The 17,802-nt window shown below is 35.4% G+C and overlaps 1 protein-coding gene across 3 annotated transcripts; it reads left to right on the top strand.

The window, feature by feature from the left end:
• Positions 1 to 6,216: 6,216 nt before the first annotated feature.
• LOC110792704 (uncharacterized protein At5g08430) lies at positions 6,217 to 17,802 on the top strand. Of its 3 annotated transcripts, none has more exons than XM_021997524.2 (9): positions 6,217 to 6,409; positions 7,015 to 7,246; positions 7,661 to 8,340; positions 8,453 to 8,565; positions 9,008 to 9,067; positions 9,253 to 9,303; positions 13,538 to 13,608; positions 14,390 to 14,628; positions 16,878 to 17,802. In XM_021997524.2, exons 3-9 carry the CDS (start codon positions 7,674 to 7,676, stop codon positions 17,498 to 17,500), a joined length of 1,824 nt encoding a protein of 607 aa, XP_021853216.2. In that variant the 5' UTR covers positions 6,217 to 6,409; positions 7,015 to 7,246; positions 7,661 to 7,673; the 3' UTR covers positions 17,501 to 17,802. The 3 variants fall into 3 exon arrangements, with proteins under 3 accessions (XP_021853216.2, XP_021853217.2, XP_021853218.2); XM_021997525.2 differs by having other exon boundaries at positions 7,018 to 7,246; XM_021997526.2 differs by lacking the exon at positions 7,015 to 7,246.

Raw genomic sequence — 17,802 nt, forward strand, 5'->3', positions numbered from 1 at the left:
CAGTCCGACCCTAACCCGACCCGTTGAACAAGTCTAGTCAAGTTGATGTTTGTTGTATCCTAACTTAGGTGGTTGAGATCTCGGAGTGTGTTACCCAAGATGTAAGATTAAATCTCGTCTACGTCACCAACTTTATGGTTCTCTAGATCTACACCAATAAAAATTTATATGTATTCACTTGAACATATTATTTTTGGTTCCATATTGCTTGTCCTTTATGCAACTTTTGTACAAGTGGAGTATTTGTTGAGTATGTCCTAAATAATTGTGTGTTGTTTTAAAACAAAACCGTACCCATGATACTTACCTATGATAAGGGTACCTTGCCTAACTCCAAAGTTTTTTTTCCACATGCTCCCTTCATATCCCATTGATGTGCGGATGTGCCCCTTAAATACGGAGGAAATCGCTAACATTGTTTAAATCATTTTTTAAATACATTATCAATCATTTATTTTATTCATAAAAATACATTTTAAAACATAACATGACAATTTTTTCACGCGAGTAACGATGATATAATATGTAAAAATAATTAGACATTTGGATGATCAATTTGTGCTCGTTTGGTTGACATAGGAATTAAATTTCCATAAAAGTTTGTTTTCATGGGAAGTTACTTCCTTTGTGAAATTATTAGGAAATGTCATGCTCTTGTTTGATTGCACTAAGGAATTCACGTTTTCTAGAAAATGACATGAGAATTATGACTTACCAAGAGGAGGGTGGGTAAGCAACTTCACATGTTTCATGGGACCTCCAAATTCCTAGGAAGTTCCACTTCCCCCCCATTTTATTTATTTCATGTCAACCAAACAACACGGTAAATGTCCAATTCCTAGAAAGTCGTACTTTCACCTCTAATTTATTGCAACCAAACAACACCTTGTCAATGTCCATGTTGGTCTTACAACACAACCCAATACTAGACATGTGTTTCAACTGCTAATGTCCATGCCGGATTGGTACCCCCTGCCCCTCCAATCTCCTTGTGACACATGTTTAATTTCAATAGTCACTCTTTAAAACTACCATATATATACATAATTTAACACATGTAACAATGTACCTCTAAAATTGGTAGATTGTCTTGTACTTAGATGTTATTTTTCTCATTTTAATTAGGTTGAATAAGGAATACATGTTATCTTTATCATTTTAACTAGGGGGTTGTTTGGTTCATGACTAGGGAAAGAAATATAATCAAGAAAGGAAATAAATGAAAGCCCATAAATTCCTCAAATTGTTTGGTTAGGCTAGAAAATGGTTTTAATATCCCATTCAACCATGTAATTATTCTCCATCTTTTACATGGTTGCTTCATCATCATTGTAACATGCAACAACCTGTTAGGTTATGATACATATGAAAAACATAAATCATGCGGAAAAACCTTAATGCCAAGAAACATATTATTTACACATAATCAGTTAGCATAATTTAGATGCATGCACTTTGTAGCGTGCCCTCCCTAGCTGCGCCCGAACCGAACAAGAACAAGTCTTTAGGACTCCAAGTGTCGCCCCTCCGTAGATAGTCCACAGCACGTCCGGATCCGCCTTAAAATTGACCAACTAGAATCGCCCTTAAGGTTCTGTAAATTTTCGGCTAATAGGGCAAGTAATATGGCTGATTTTTCTGCTTAAAAATCCTGGTTTTGAATACTTGAAAACTTCTGTATAAATTTGTGACCCTAGGCACATATTTATAGGATTATGGAAAAGGACTTAGAATCCTATTAGACTACCAATTTAGTTTAATTAGAATCCTGCTAGGACTCTATTAAATAAATTCTATCTACTAGGATTAGGATTTAATCATAGAACGAATTCTAATATCTTTAGGATTCGTATTGCACACAACCGCACACGAGCACGAGTACAGCCCACGCAAGCCTCGCGGCCCACACAAGCTTCTCTTGCTCGCAGCCCATGTCCGTCGCAGCCCACTTGTTCCGCGCGCGCCATGCCTTGCTGGGCCTGGCCTGGCGAGGCTATGACGTGTGTGTTGAAGCGTGTGGATTGCTGGGCGAGGGTCTGGCTTCGTGCTAGGCCTTCGTCTAGCAAGTCTCGTCCGATGCTAATTCGTACGATACGCTTCCGATTAAATTCCCGATTCCGGAATTCATTTCCGATACGAACAATATTTAATATTTCGATTTCGAAATTAATTTCCGTTTCAAAAAAATATTTAATATTTCCGTTTCCGGAATTATTTTCCGATTCCGATAACATTTCCGATTCTGACAATATTTCCGTTTCCGGCAATATTTCCGTTTCCGGCAATATTTCCGATTCCGGCAATATTTCCGTTTCCGGCAATATTTCCGATTCCGGCAATATTTCCATTTCCAATAATATTTTCCGATACGTACCATGTTTCCGTTTCCGGCAACATCTACGACTTTATATTTCCGATACGATCCATATTTCCGTTTCCGGCAATATCATCGTTTCCCGAGTATTCATTTACTTGCCTTTGACGATCTTAGCTCCCACTAAAACCAAGATCCGTCGATTCCGAATATCCATAGATGGAGTATTTAATGCCATTAAATACTTGATCTGTTTACGTACTATTTGTGTGACCCTACGGGTTCAGTCAAGAGTAAGTTGTGGATTAATATCATTAATTCCACTTGAACTGAAGCGGCCTCTAGCTAGGCATTCAGCTCACTTGATCTCACTGAATTATTAACTTGTTAATTAATACTGAACCGCATTTATTAGACTTAACATTAAATGCATACTTGGACCAAGGGCATTATTTCTTTCACAACCAACCACATTTACCCCCCTATCATCAACCATCGCCACACAAACCTACAACAACAGTAGCCCACCGTCGCTTGCTACCACCAATCCACCACTTTCAATTTTCCACGCCATTGATGAGTGTTATAAGGTCAAATTCGGCTATGCAAACTCGATCGACATTTGGAGTTTGAGTTTTCATGGCCGAATTAGCCATCTGAAGACACACACAACCAGTGGCGGACCCAGGATAGTTGGTCAGGGGTGGCACAAAAGTCATACGAAGAAGTGCTAGTGTGTAATTATTATAATTGGATATAAAAATGGGTAATTCGTGTTTTTTTTCATGATGTTATATTCATGTAGTTGATTATAGGCGCTACAAAAGTTGAAATTGGTTGAGATTTTTTAAAAGAACAAAAGTCTAAATAGAATGTACATAAATACGGAGTAAAGATGAATACTATTTTTTTTTTTGAGGGAAGATGAATACTATTATGATAAAGGTTTTTTTCTTACATAGTATTATGATAAAGTAGTAGTTGAAGGAATTTATTTTGTTTATTTAAAAGAACATAGTCCAATTACATGTACAATGAGAAGCAGTAACAATTATGAATTATATGGAGGTGGAAAAAGAAGAAAGAATATGCTATTTACGAATTAAAAGAAGGATTTTTTGTCATTTAACACCTTAAAAAAAATTAGTTTTTGTAATTAAACACCTTACTTATTTTTTATTATATTTAAACACCTTAAAAATCTAAAAATTTATAAATCAACATCGCTTAACGATTTCCATAAGAAAAAAAACGTTGATTTTTATTCATGCTATAACTTCCAAAGCATAATTTGATGGTAGAAGGAGTTGTTTACCACCATATCATGCCTTGAGAACTTTAGCATAGTTAAAAACTAATGTTTTTTCTAACAAAAATTGTCAAGTGGTGTTGATTTTAAATTTTTTTTGTTTTTTAAGGTGTTTAAAAACAATAAAAAATAAGTAAGGTGTTAAATTACAAAAACTAGTTTTTTTAAGGTGTTAAATGACAAAAAATCCTTAAAAGAAAAGAAGGAAAAAAACAGTTTTGGGTACTCGAACCCCACACCAAATCAGGAAATTGGGTAAGTTGTTCAAATTATCAAGAAACCACTGCGCCAATTTACAACTTGAGCTATTCTTTTGCAGGTTTAAATATAAAACGCAATTTGTTCTTCTTATAGAGTTTCAGTTGTTTTTTTTTCTTTTTTTCCCGGGGGTGGCACGTGCCCCCCTTGGCCCTTAATTGGGTCCGCCAGTGCACACAACCAATATGGGCACCTCTTTCTCTTTTCAAATTATCTCCATATTTTTTTTGAGTTCTTTCTCTTGGTCGTATTGCTCGATTAGTGGTCGTGTGGAATTGTGGATCATGGTTAATGGTGGTTGGTGGACTGTTAGTATGAGGATTTTAGTCCGAAATTATAATTACCGGTTGATGGTTTTGTGGGCCGTATGGTGGCGTGATAATGAAGATGGTTGTTACTGATTGTTAGGGCTTGTTGGGATGGGGTGTTGGTGGCCGGTGGTGCAGCGGAGTTAGGGTGGTCAATGTTGATGACAGTTTAGAGCTAAATGAGGGAAACTTTAAATCCCAAGTTATATTAGAGAATCAAGTTGGAGAGGTTCGGGGGAACTCATCTTTAAACTTTAAAACACATCAACTACCCTACACTATTCTTATTAATAGTGTTATGAGTGGTAAAGAGTAAAATTCGCTATTCACAAGGGATTGAAAAATGGAATGGTTCCTTTGTAATCACTATCTTAAGTTTTCAAAGGTCTTAGGTTTAGTTCCTCTTCTTAGCATTTGTTGCTTTCTTTTTTTCTTTCTCTTAGAATCAAGCTCCAAAGCACCCTATGTCAATAAAGGATAGCTTACCATATACATGCACTTTATTATTTCATAAGTATTTTCTATTCCGGCTATAAGCATAGTAACTTAGAGAAATTATAATTTCTCAAAATAGATTTTGATAACTTGGGGGATGAATCGCGTAATTCACAAACTATATCAATCTTTAAGTTACCTATCATTTATTCATTTTTTCAGTAGTTTGTACGTATAACATTGCTTGCGTGAATATTGAAATGTATATTACCAAATAATCCAATGTCTAATTGATAAAATTGCTTTAGATTATTTAGTTTGTCTTTTAATCTTCACATATGGCTAATTGTTAGATCTATTACGTAACAAGTGTGAATCATATACTCCAATCCTAATTGTTCTATCTATTTATTAAGTTTGCGCCGTCAACAACTAGTAAAAGAAAAAGGGGGAAAGGAAAATGAGAAAAGGCCTACCAAACATTGAGGGAAACATGAGGTATAGTTCCCTTACCCTTTCTTGATTCCCTCAATTCAAACTACCCCTATGTTGAATAAGGCATATTATATTCATATTTAACAAACGGTTAAAGGATTAAGTGAGTTGAATTGACCCATCTTATTTGAACATAACTCTACTCTTGTTTTTAAATATAAACCTAAAATGTATTCAATTAACATTATGATTGTTATAAGTTCTTTTAGGGGAATTAAGTAAATTGACTTTCGACCACCTAGTATAAAAATGTTAGAACAACCGCTGATGAAAACAATATAATTCTTTATTGTGGAGACAGAGTTAACTATGCATAATTTTTTTCTTTTTGTAACGTCCTAATATGTAGTTTTATAAGTACGAAAATTCCTTTACATTTGTCTTTGACTCTAATATACAACGTCTACTGGCCCTTATATTTCATATAAACTTAATAAGATCATGAGATATATATGGACCACTTCACTATATAGGTAATGATATGATACTCCGTATAAAGTGAAATTAATGGCAATTAATATAAAGTGGGTTAGTGGAACACCTTCATACTGTATAAATAGAGAGTAGCTTTTTATTACTCCGTATACAGTGGAGTCAGTGGAACAGTATAATACCAGTGGTCAATAGACACATACCCATCTATTAAAGGTGAAAAGCTTTAGCAAACTGTATTAAAATTTAACAACATTCATAATATTAGTAAACCTATATTAGACTCCTATAATTGAGTAGCTTTATCAAATTGTACAAAAAATTAAAATAACATTCGTGGTCCACTACCCATAAATTAAATGTGAATGATGTTATCAAATTAAATTCATAATAATATTAGTGGACCCTTACCCATCAATTAAAGGTGTTCAACCTTATCAAAATGTATTGTAATTCAACACAACATTAGTGAACCCGATTTTTTTTGAAATAAAAGTGTTATACTTAACCAGATGTGAATTAAAACGTTGCAATTAAAAATTCTAAATGAGAAATTTTGATTTATTGCAAATGAACTCGACTTAATCTGATCCGATCTGATCCGATCTTTTATCGTACCCTATAACAACCCAAACAATATAAATATTTTGTACATTGTTAAAAGGACAAAAAGTCGCCGGGGAATGGGAATCAAGAACGTTTGGCAAAAGGCGTCCGTTAACATGCGCCACCAACACTAAATATTCGCCAAACTCCCTCTCTCTCGTCTCTTTCTCACTCCTCAGTCCTCACTACTCCCAAATTCCCGAAAACCTCCCATTTTCACCTTCTTCTCCGGTCAAACCTTCTGATTTTCTGGTACTCTCTCTCTCCTCCTACCATTATTTTTCATTTCGCGTCTAATTTCAAATGCCAATGTTTTAGTTTTCTTATTAGGTAGAACTTTGAATTTGTTGTTCTGAGTAATGAATGAAGGAATGGTGTAAATGCGTGATCAGCTTTTCTGGGTCATGCATTTTTTATTTTTTTATTTCGCTTATTACAATTGCACTTAATTCGTGATTTTGTACTGTATTTTTTATTTGCTGGGTGGTATTGAAATTACATTGAGTTATGATTATGGCGTTATGCAATTTTTTCTTCTCAAACAATAAACCCTACTGTATTTAATTTCTAGGTTATTATTCAGATTGTTTGTAGAAATTTGGTATTGCCCATTATTGTTGAATTTGTTGTTGATGTTGTTTTGTATAATCATTTCTAGAAATTTGTGTTGCCTGTTATTGTTTAAGCTAACTTTCGTTGTTGTTGCTGGTAGAAATCGATAAATTTGGATTGCTCTGCTTGGTTAAGAATTTTAGTGGCTTTTTTGAATTGGGGTTTTGCTAATTATTGTTAATCCTAATTTTGTTTGTTGCTGAAAAAAAATACTGGATTGAAATTTTGCATTGTGTTTATATCAGCAGGGGGTTTATTATGTCTTTTCTAGAAGGGGATTGAATTAAATTCCACAATTATTCCTTCCCCTTCTCACTCTCTTTCCCCCCATCGCCAATTTCCGATTAGTTGATCTTCTTAGTTCACCATTGAAGCTCACCATTGAAGCTGTGTCTGAGAATTTATTTGCTTCACGTTTATATTTTTCTGCGCCGGTGCTCTCTTGCTGTCCCAGTTTCGATTCCAGTTCCAATTCTGGTATACCCTTCTATGATCCTATCTCCTCCTTCAATTTGCATGTCTGTTTTTCAAGCGTTGCCTTTCAATTTTTAGGGTTTTGTCATTAATTTTTGTTAGAGTTGTCTTGCCTAAAGTTAAATTAGTACTCGGTATAGTACAGAACCTGCAAGAGTCATTGCTTTTTTGTGGGCATGTTTTTTCGTTATGTTGTTTTTATGTTGGGTAGTATTAAAGTGACATTGGCATGATTGGGTTATGCAATTGATGGATTTTAGGGTTGTTGTAGGAGAAAAATTTTCGGGTTATTGTTGGAGAATGTGTTGGGATATTTGGTTAGCTGTATGAAGGGTTGAATCCCCTCTAATTGATTTTGAATTCAGTGTCTGTCAACTAAAATAAGCTTTTTCTGGACCACTTTGTTGGTTCATACAGACATTAGGAAAATATGGACGGTTACTTTGAACCTGCACCGTTCTTCTGGGTTGAAGACAATAAGGGAGAAGCTTCTACTCCAAGAACGAAGAAGAAAGTAAAAAAGAGGAAGGAATATGTGAGTTGGGGTTCAAGGGAGTTGATTGAATTTCTTGAATCAATTGGCAAGGACTGCTCCAAGGCACTTAACCAATATGATGTTACCAATGTCGTTAATCTGTATATTAATGATAATAACCTTGTTCACCCAGTCAATAAAAGGAGAGTTTTGTGTGATGATAAGCTGCAAGATCTCTTTGGAAAGAAGACCATCTTCCGGAACAAAATTCATAATTTATTGGAATCACACTGGGCCGAGAATCAAGAAGATTCAGACGAACATTTTGGCAGCTCTGATGAAGTTGAGGAAAATGGTTTTTCTGCATCTAAAAAACAGAAAATTTCGAGCTTAGATAAGAATACTCAGCCTAAGAAAAAAGCTCCAAAAGTTTCGAAAAGCTGCTTAGCAGCTATCAATTCTGATAATATCAAGCTCTTGTATTTAAGAAGGAGTTTGGTTCAAGAGTTGCTCAACAACCCAGAAACATTTGAAACCAAAGTAGTTGGGAGCTTTGTCAGGGTAAAAGCAGATCCACATGACATCTTCCAGAAAAACTCTCATCAGCTTCAACTTGTCACAGGTAATATTCCTTCGTGTTCTTGCATCTGTTTATTTTAAGAAAATATTGATTTAATCCTGCCAACATTATAGACAAGCATACTATTTAGAAAGAATCACTTTATAATTTACAGGTGTCGTGGAAGTTGCTCCTGTTGGTAACACAAAGCCTGCTACGCTTCTGCAAATTTCAGGCATGATAGATGACATTAGCATATCTGAAATTTCAGATGAGATTTTTTCTGAGGTAAATTTGACCTTTATTTAACTCATTAGACTCCAACCTATTAGACTTATTTTGCAAGTTGATTTTCTAAACTGCATATTGTAAGTTTATGCAAGGCACTTCTGCCCCTTTTGGTTATCATGTGCGCATCATTAGTCTGGTGATATTGGTTGATTCGTCTTGAATATAATCTGCACATAGAAGGTGTGCCGATCAACGTTGGGCATCATTAATCATCACTGCTTAAAACTATCTCTAATTTGTTGAGTGCAGTGCTGTATGTTGTTGTTTGCTTGGTAGTCCTAACTTTTTTTGTTCTGCTTGCGTATTCTCCTGCCTATGACCTTATTTCTTAAGATCAACTACAAATCAGGTAGCTTTATGAGAAATGCTGGCTGATGGCATAAAACTAGTAGAATGCCCCTTTAATTGTCTATTCAGCTGATACTTACTGTCAATGCAGGAAGAAATTGAGGATTTGCTTAAAAGAGTTAAAGATGGTTTACTGAAGCAGCCTACTGTTGTAAGTTATTGATGCTGATGTAGTGTGATTGTTCTTGACTACAAAGTTATTGATGTTGATGTAGTGTGATTCTTCTTGATTGTATTTCATTTCCCATTGGCCTCATTAATTATCCAAATTTTCATGACTTTGCTGGAGTGGATTCTCATTCATTCTTATGTTTACAACTTTTTGAACATGAACAGGGTGAACTTGAACAAAAAGCAGTTGTTCTGCACGCGGACATAACCAAACATGTATGTATACTGTTACTCTTCTCTTGGTGCATTTGATTATCCATGAAGGGGTTTGATATTATTATTCTTTTTCCTGCTTGGCTAGACAGATGATATATTGTCCTTGTAGGCTTGTACTGTTAGTAATTTAAAATGTTTGTTGGTGAGTCGTCTAGCTGTTTGATGGTCTGTTTGTATGTTTACACTTTTAAGGAAGAAGTAATTGTGCATCTATTTTATAAGCTGCCTCGAGTCTTCTCAACTATAGTTATTTTTACTTGTCATCCTCCCATCCTCGCATCCTTAACTTCTTTTTGCTCTCATCCCAAGACGGGACATAGTTTTGCAACTTGCAAGGAGCCTGTCACTTACCTGCTGGTTCTATTACTTCTCTAAACTTTCCTTGATTAAGAGTGACATCAAGGAAAAGCAAGAAAAAGAGAGATGCTTCAAAGAATCATAGGAATAAACTGACTGCTTATGGTCAAATCACTTTTGAACTATTTGTTCAGGTCTTACTTGTTAGGAATCATATCCCTAAACTTATAATTAAATCCTGTATAGAAATTCACTACTTAATGAATAAGCCGGTGACCTGCCAATTGCGCTTTCTGTTTTCTTTTAAACACTTCACCATTGCTTAGAAAGAGAATTATTTGTACATATTTATGTATGGCAGTGTAGTTTAAAGTTACAGTAATCTATTTGCAAAGAATCTTATCTGGGACTGGATGTGGGACCTAATCCCAAATACCATTTTACATTAACTGGGCGATACAAATTCAATGTATGTACAGGGCCGTCTTAAACATTTCGGAGGCCCTGTTCTAATCTTGTTCAAAACTAAAAAATGTGGCCCCTAATATTAAAAAGAAATTGCGATAATTAAAATATTACTTTATGAGCATTACAAATTTACAATACAATAGAAGGAAAAAGCAGTAAGTCATTAATACAGAAATGAATCAATGATAAATGGAAATTACAACAACACAAATAGTAGGAATTCACGGTAAGAATTGAAAAAACAATTTGTAATTTACAAGCATAAATTTTGTAATTAACAGTCCCATAAAAAAAAATTGAAATTAACAGGAAATAAAATTAGCTAAAAAATCTAATATTTTAGCGAGATAAGCACGAATTCACTAAATTAAGAACTTGATAAGCACAAAAATTATGAGATAATCACGAATTAAGAAAAGAAATTGTAAAATTGTAATTAACAAGAAATTAAAACCTAAACCACAAACTAACTAAATCAAGAAGAAAACATTCAAAACAACAATTGTAATTTCGTTGATTTGATAAATTCGAAAATCGAAAATACCTTTGCCTCTGACTCTTGTTCTTCATCTTTAACAAATCCCTAATTCCCTAAATCCCCAATCTGATTTTTTTTCTTGGAATGAATTTGATGATTTGTTTGAGAATAGTAGAAGTATTTAAGGGGTAAAAATCTAGCCATTTGATATGAAAGTAGCCTGTAATTTGCGAAAAACGGTTCCATTGATAACAAAATCTTTTGTTCTTCGGTAAATTTGAATATCTAAATAATCTGAATATCTGATGTAAAACAGTTGAAATTTGAAAATAAAATTTTTGGAATTGGGAATTTGGAATAGGAAACAAAAGTAATTTATGGGAGATGAATGTGAGTGATTGAAATATTGAACGGAGTTATTATGGAATATGGAGCGTGATTCATGAATCTTGGGGAAGGAAAGTGGAAACTAATTTGGGAAGTTGGTGGGCTGCTGATGCGGTGATTTCCATGAGCATTCTCATTTTTTTTTTTTTTTTTAATGTAGGTTGGGCTTTTCGAAAACGGGCCTTTATTTTTTGGGTGGCCCTGTGCTGTTGACCAGGATGCACAGTGCCACCACCGGGCCTGGGTATGTACTTAAGTGTCAGAGTCTTGCCACGTAAAAATTGTAAGCTTTTAGTCCAAATTGAATTAATTGTTCAACTGTTCAAACCTAAGTTATGGTATTGAGTACCCAACATGAATTCTCGTGGTCCGAAGGTGAAATGAAGGGTCCATGTAGAATAGCCTTCAACTATGCGTAATTAGTTTCCAAACTAAGTTTCTGGAATTTGGAAGAGAAAATTGGATTTTACCTTGGTGTACTGATTTTCAATTCCTTGTACAAATTTGTGCAAAACTTGTTTTGGATCATTTTTGTTTCCTTCCATTTTTCACTCCTTTTGTGCCCCTTGTATTTTCTCGACGTTCCTTATGTTTCCTTTTTCCTTTTAGTCTGATATTGTTCCTCAAAGTTTAACAGGGATTCAAGTCAATCATTTTGATGACGCCGATGTCTAATGATTTCATAATGTGCTGAGACATTTGATAGGTCTACCTTAACGTATCAAATCCTTCCCAATTTGTATTACGTCCATCAGGATGCCAACAAATATAACGATTTATGATCACTTAATTCTACGGTGAGAGACCAAAATGCATAGTTTCGTTAGGATAGTCAGAAAGAATGTATCAGGCTTATGTCCCAAAGGGAAATCCCACTCCACCCATTTTATCTCCTGCCAGGGTTCATCTTTGAGGATTCTTAACGATCCCTTTTCTCGACACTCTCTCTAAAAGACGAATGAAAGTTAATTGTTCACATATGAAGTTTAAGGAGAATCACCAAGAATGCCCTTTTTTCCGTATTGCTTTAGTCTGATTAGTGATTGGTTGAATGAATTGGAAAAGGAGTCGAGGGCACATGGACAATCTTAAGTGTATATACTGACATAATTCTGAAATAAATGGACAATCTTAAGTGTATATACACAGACAATCTTAAGTGTATAGACGATAATGTTTCCTCTGTGTATGGTGGCTTATTACTTGCCGTAGGTGGAAGCAAGGATCAGATATCCTTAAAAAAAACATATTTTATGCATAGATATATAACATTTCTGTTCCTTATGCAACTTAGTCAATGGTTAATTGCCATGGTATCTCAAAGTTGGACTGGAAGCTACAACTTACAAGTGATGACAATCATTTTGACAATAAAGATATAAAATATTTGACGAATAGAATACAGTGATGTAACTTTTTGCTCCTTCATGAAACATAATCTGTACTTGGTCGCTGCTATCTTCTCTCTTGAAGTGCCCTGGTTAGTTATTGGGCTGATTAGTCAATTGAAACACTTGGATCTTTCAGATCCGAGTTTCATTTTAAACTCATTAAAATGTGAGTTTAAGAAAAAAAATTACAATTCAGATGATGTTGAGAAACTTAGATTAGATAATTGGCTTGTTATGTTTCTCATTTCTTCATATGTGATAATCTATCTATATACTATACTAAAGAGAGGAAATAAATGTGAAGCTGACAAGGGTCACTCTTTGATTTGCGTCTCTTATAATAGTCGGACCTAGGGTTGAGCTTGAGGCGGGTGTGGATCCCGGGGGGATGGAGCCGGGATGAGTTCATTTGTCCCCTACGAGGGTGGGATTGGGATTGATTTTGAGATGAGGATGGGTACCATACCTATCGTGGGTGGCGGAGATGGGGACAAGATAAACACGTACGGTTATGGAGGTGCACCCGTCCCACCTCGAAGCCATCTCTAGCTGAATAAAGTAGATTGTCTTGGTGAGTGTTAGGTGGATATGATTATGGAAGTATATGATGGATGCAAAATGACTTTATTTTTGACAAGGGTGATGAACAAGGTGAAAATAATTTTATATACGCACCCTTAGTGGTTTTACATTTTAAACTAAAATTAAGTAAGATACTGAATAACATATCTATCCATCATTAATTTTAATTAGAAAAATATCTATTAGCTCTATTGATGATAATTGTCAGTAACTATAGTTAAGTTTTCATTCAAAATTAATATTTAGATTATAAATCGTGCATCGCACTTGTACTATACTACTTCACGTACTACGAATCAATATTTAGTTGTTCTACAGATTGTTTATATTGTGTAAAATCACAGTTTCAACTCTTATATTCTTAGTTAAATATTCAGTGGCTGGTGCCCAAATGGATGGTAAGACTTTGAAGTTTTTGAATCATCGTCTCCAAAGGCTCTGCAATGTGTGTGAGTTGCTTTGTTTGTATCATGATTGAGTGTGAAACTTTTGAGTCTGTATCAAGCCTATTTTTCGACTATAGATAGTAGGGAAAATGTAGTTATTAGATCTCTATCTAAATCTTATTGTGCTTCAAGTGTTGACAATATTTTTGTTAACATGACATATTTGAGTCCTTTCTTGATTGCAGTGGCTTGCAAAAGAACTTGTACTCATCAAGAATCTTATAGATCGTGCAAATGAGAAGGGATGGCGACACAGATATCCTTTACTGCTGTTTTGCTAACTGTTACTTATGGTTATAACTTAAAAGTATCATGGATGCTAGACCTACCATATTGATTTTGAATCTTGTATACCAATCATAACCATTTTTTTGTCTTCAACAACTCGTGGGGGGGGGGGGGGGGTACTTCCTGCAAAGTTTCAAATTAATGTTGCAAGTAGGGGTGCAAACGAGCCGAGCCGAGTACTATCCTGTTCATGTTCATTTAATTTTAGGCGAGACTCTGCTCGAGCTTTCAACCGAGCTCAAAAATTTGATCAAGCTCGGTTCGTTTACGAGATTTTGTGTTCATGAACGTTTCGTTTATTAATCGAGCCGAGTTAATAGCGAGCTTTTTATAAACGAGCTTTGCACTTTAGATTTTAACCATTTAAAAACATTATCATGAATGTGCACTAATTAACCAATTTAAATTCTGTTTTTAATTTTTTTTTATTCTATGATATACGGAGTATGTTTGTGGATGTTAAGTCAAAATATGATTTTTATCTTAATAAAAAAGTTATGTACGGAAAATTTCATTGTGAATATGAATAGACGAGGTTGTTCATGAACTTAAATGAACGAGCATATATATGTTCACATTCACTCTCGTTTATTAAACGAGCTTCAAAAGTTGTCCAAGCTCGGCTCATTTATTGTATAAACAAACATGAACGAGCTTTAGCTGATCCCGAGTAGTTTATTGAGAGTCTCGGCTCGGTTACGCACCTAGGTGCAAGGTGGAACAAATTGGTTATCCTTTACTAATATTACAGTGAGAGAGCTCCTGGACAGAAGGAAGCTGCTTCAGTCATCTGATGAACAGGATCGCCTGCTCGATGAGATTCCTAAGGTGATAGCCGAAGAAGTGAAGCCAGAATTAATTCCTGACTCTGCTCCTGATGATTCGCCAAAAGCTGCTGAATGGGACTGGGAATGGGACCCTTACGATGTCTCATCAACTAAAGTAGATATGACAAAGCCAGAGGTCTTAGATAAGCAGTATGGTCAAGGTATGCACTTACTTTAGTCCTTGTGTCTTTCCAAAATCGGCAATAGGGCATGCCTAATGTCCTCCTTTGAAGCTCTTGCCTGCACTTGCAGTGTATCTGAATTCTGAAATCATTAAAAACTCGGTATGGTTTCTGCAAAGATTGTTTAAAACTTTTGAAGCTATAGTGACTAACATTTAATTTATTAGTGATTAGTTAGTATGATCTTATGGGTTTTGAAACTTCTTGTCCTGGTTATTGCTAGACCAAAGATTTCCTAAACCGGTTCCTGGCACTTATGTGTTAAGGGATTGTGGAATTAAATAATTGTGATGATGTGATTTCCATCCCAAGAGTAAAACTTTTCTTATTCTGCATGTTGAGGATCTTGTTGAATTTTATTTTGCTGGGTGAATAATTGGCAGCATGATGTTATGAGTAGAAATTCCAAGTCCTAAAACCTTCTTCCATGATAGTTCTGTGAATTTCGTTTTTCTTCCTTTTGGGGTTAGTTATTACGCATCATTTGCTGTGAGATGTGATTGTTTCTAGCTGTTTTATCATTTGCACTTGGCCAATGTGCTTAAAGTTTTTATCATTTACTGTATACGGTGCATGTTGGTGCCTAGTGGGTTTGAACTCTGTAATTGGCCCGATCTCCCCTTGTAGCTTATGCTATGTGTCCTTATTGGAAAAAAATAAAAAATTAAATTTAAGCGCCAAATTAAATATGAAAGCGGTGTCTTAGTAAACATACATTAAGATGATGAACATGGTCACTACTTGGTAATGATTTGTGGGTAATGTTATTATTTAATAAAATTCGAAAGAAATAAACAGGAAATGTGCATGCTGAATGTGGTGCATGATCTATCAGTTGACACTCTGGATTATTTCTATATTTCTAATTAATTGACACCCTGGATATGCCAAGGTGGCACAATTTTTTGGTGATTCCCTTTTGAAGTTTGCCTTTTCAACTGTTTAAATTAATCATGTTAAATTTCACACCAGAGTATGTTCCTCGTCCATTTTGTTATCTCAGGAAGTGTTAAAAGATACAGAGTACTATTCTGCTACATGTATCTCACTATTGCCAGCGTTTGAATAATGACAGACATTTCCCATTGAACGTCAAATTGTTCCCAATTTCTATGATGTCAATTTTTTGTTTTAGAAGTTAAGAAATCGATAAGGTTAGCCTATTTTGTTTACATCTTTGCATTTTAGTGTCTCTTTCATGGACCAAAATTTCCGAAGCCAATGTTTAACATTTTCTGTAGGACGGCCTAGATACAATTTAGTAACATTGGCTCATGTATTTGTTGAAAAACCAGTTTCTGGAATATAATGATGCCCTGTAAAGTTGACTACCTTCTTCTGTGGATTATTCTCTTATCTTATCTTTTACTCTGTTGCTGTTCCAAATTTCACAGCCTTCCTGACCCAATATTGATGAAGAATTTGTCTTTCTATGGATCATGATCCTATTCTTACGGAAGCTTTCGTTCTAGTGAAATAATACAATAGCTGAATCCCATAGACTAGTTGTAGGTTGCTGATTAGGGTTAGAAGAAACTGTGTTAGATAAGGAGCAGGTGAGCTAGTGCTCACTCACCTAAGAAATAATGGTTTACTAGCAAGCCTTTTTAGTTGGGAACATTGCTGAACTGTATTGCAGTGACTATGGACCTATGTTAGCCGGACTGGGATACCCATACGGACAAGGGTGCATGTCCAAGTGTCCGACACGGCTATTTTGTGAAAAAAAATGCATGATTTTCGTCCAAAATGAAGTGTTGAATGTCCAACCCATATCCGAGTATCGAGGATTCGACACATTATTTGATGTAAAATGAAGAGTCCGGGTAACACAATTGTGGACAATAAATGATAGCAAACAGTTAGCTATACAAGGAAAACTTCCCCTCTACCATCTACTACTATATGGTATACATAGCAAATTTGCAAGAGGATTGCCTTGACTTTTAAGAATTGGAGTTCGGTCATAGCTAGTCTCCTTTTTTGGTACAACCAAGATTTCTTAGGATTTATGAATTGTCTATCCTAATCATTTTCTTTGAATATAACAAAACCTGCATGTGTCATTGCACTTAACTATCAAGGCCTACGTAAGCCTTAAGTTGGTCAATCCAGCTTGAGACACATGTTTGATGAAGTACGTTCAGTGTACCCATCAGGCCATCGACTATATATTTCTCTCACCTTTGAAGTGATGTTGGTAAATGTTTCCTGTTGTACTTTTTCAGTTGTCAATGGAGCTGCACAACCTTTTGCAGCAGCAGCAGCAGCAGCGGAAACTGAAATCAACAGCAGAAGCAATGGTGATGCACATCCTTATAGCCTTGAAGAAAGAAACCAGCCTGGGATAAATCCCTCAACACCAGTAAATAATGGACATGCTCACTATTCTGAGTATTCTCAGTCCTTAGAACCGAAGGAAAGAGAAGTTCCTAGAGCAGAAACAATTAGAGTAGAAAATAATGGTCACACATATTCCTTGAACCCAAGTCGTGTTGACATCCCTAATGTCAAAGAAACAAGGCAAGAAAGCAATGGCCACGTACAGCTCTCGAGTTCAAAAGAACCGAAAAAGACTCCAACGGTGGTGATTGATTTGAGTGATGATGATGACGAAGAGCAGGAAATCCCGAGTCGTGGGAACCAAATTCCGAAACCTCACCCCGAGCAGATGGTGTGGCATTACTTGGATCCTCAAGGCAGAATCCAAGGACCGTTCTCTTTGATGTCGTTAAAGCGGTGGAATGATGCAAACTATTTCGGACCTGGTTTCAGAGTCTGGTCGATTGGTCAAAGCCCACAGCAAGCAGTTCTGTTAAGTCTTATTCTTCAGCATATTTTTCCAAATTGATCAAGAAGTGTGTGTACATAAATTGCTGTCTAGTCTCTAGAGCAATTTTTTGAACTGTAACTTAATGTAAAGATTTCACTAGTTCTTAGGTTTAGCTCTTCTGTAAAAATCTCAGTTTTATGAGTTTTGTTTTCCGTGATAATTGAGCTATTCGGCTGATGCGCCGCCTTCAGTTCATGTTAAATTTCATAGTACTAGTACAGTACTAGACTGTAGCTCAAGGGATCATCATATGAAATTAAATTGTTTTTTTTTTTGGGCAATAATGAAATAAATTGTTGATTCTCTTTTCTCTCAAATAA

The sequence above is a fragment of the Spinacia oleracea genome, chromosome 4 (genome assembly GCF_020520425.1).
Source record: "Spinacia oleracea cultivar Varoflay chromosome 4, BTI_SOV_V1, whole genome shotgun sequence".
Lineage (NCBI taxonomy): Eukaryota > Viridiplantae > Streptophyta > Magnoliopsida > Caryophyllales > Amaranthaceae > Spinacia > Spinacia oleracea.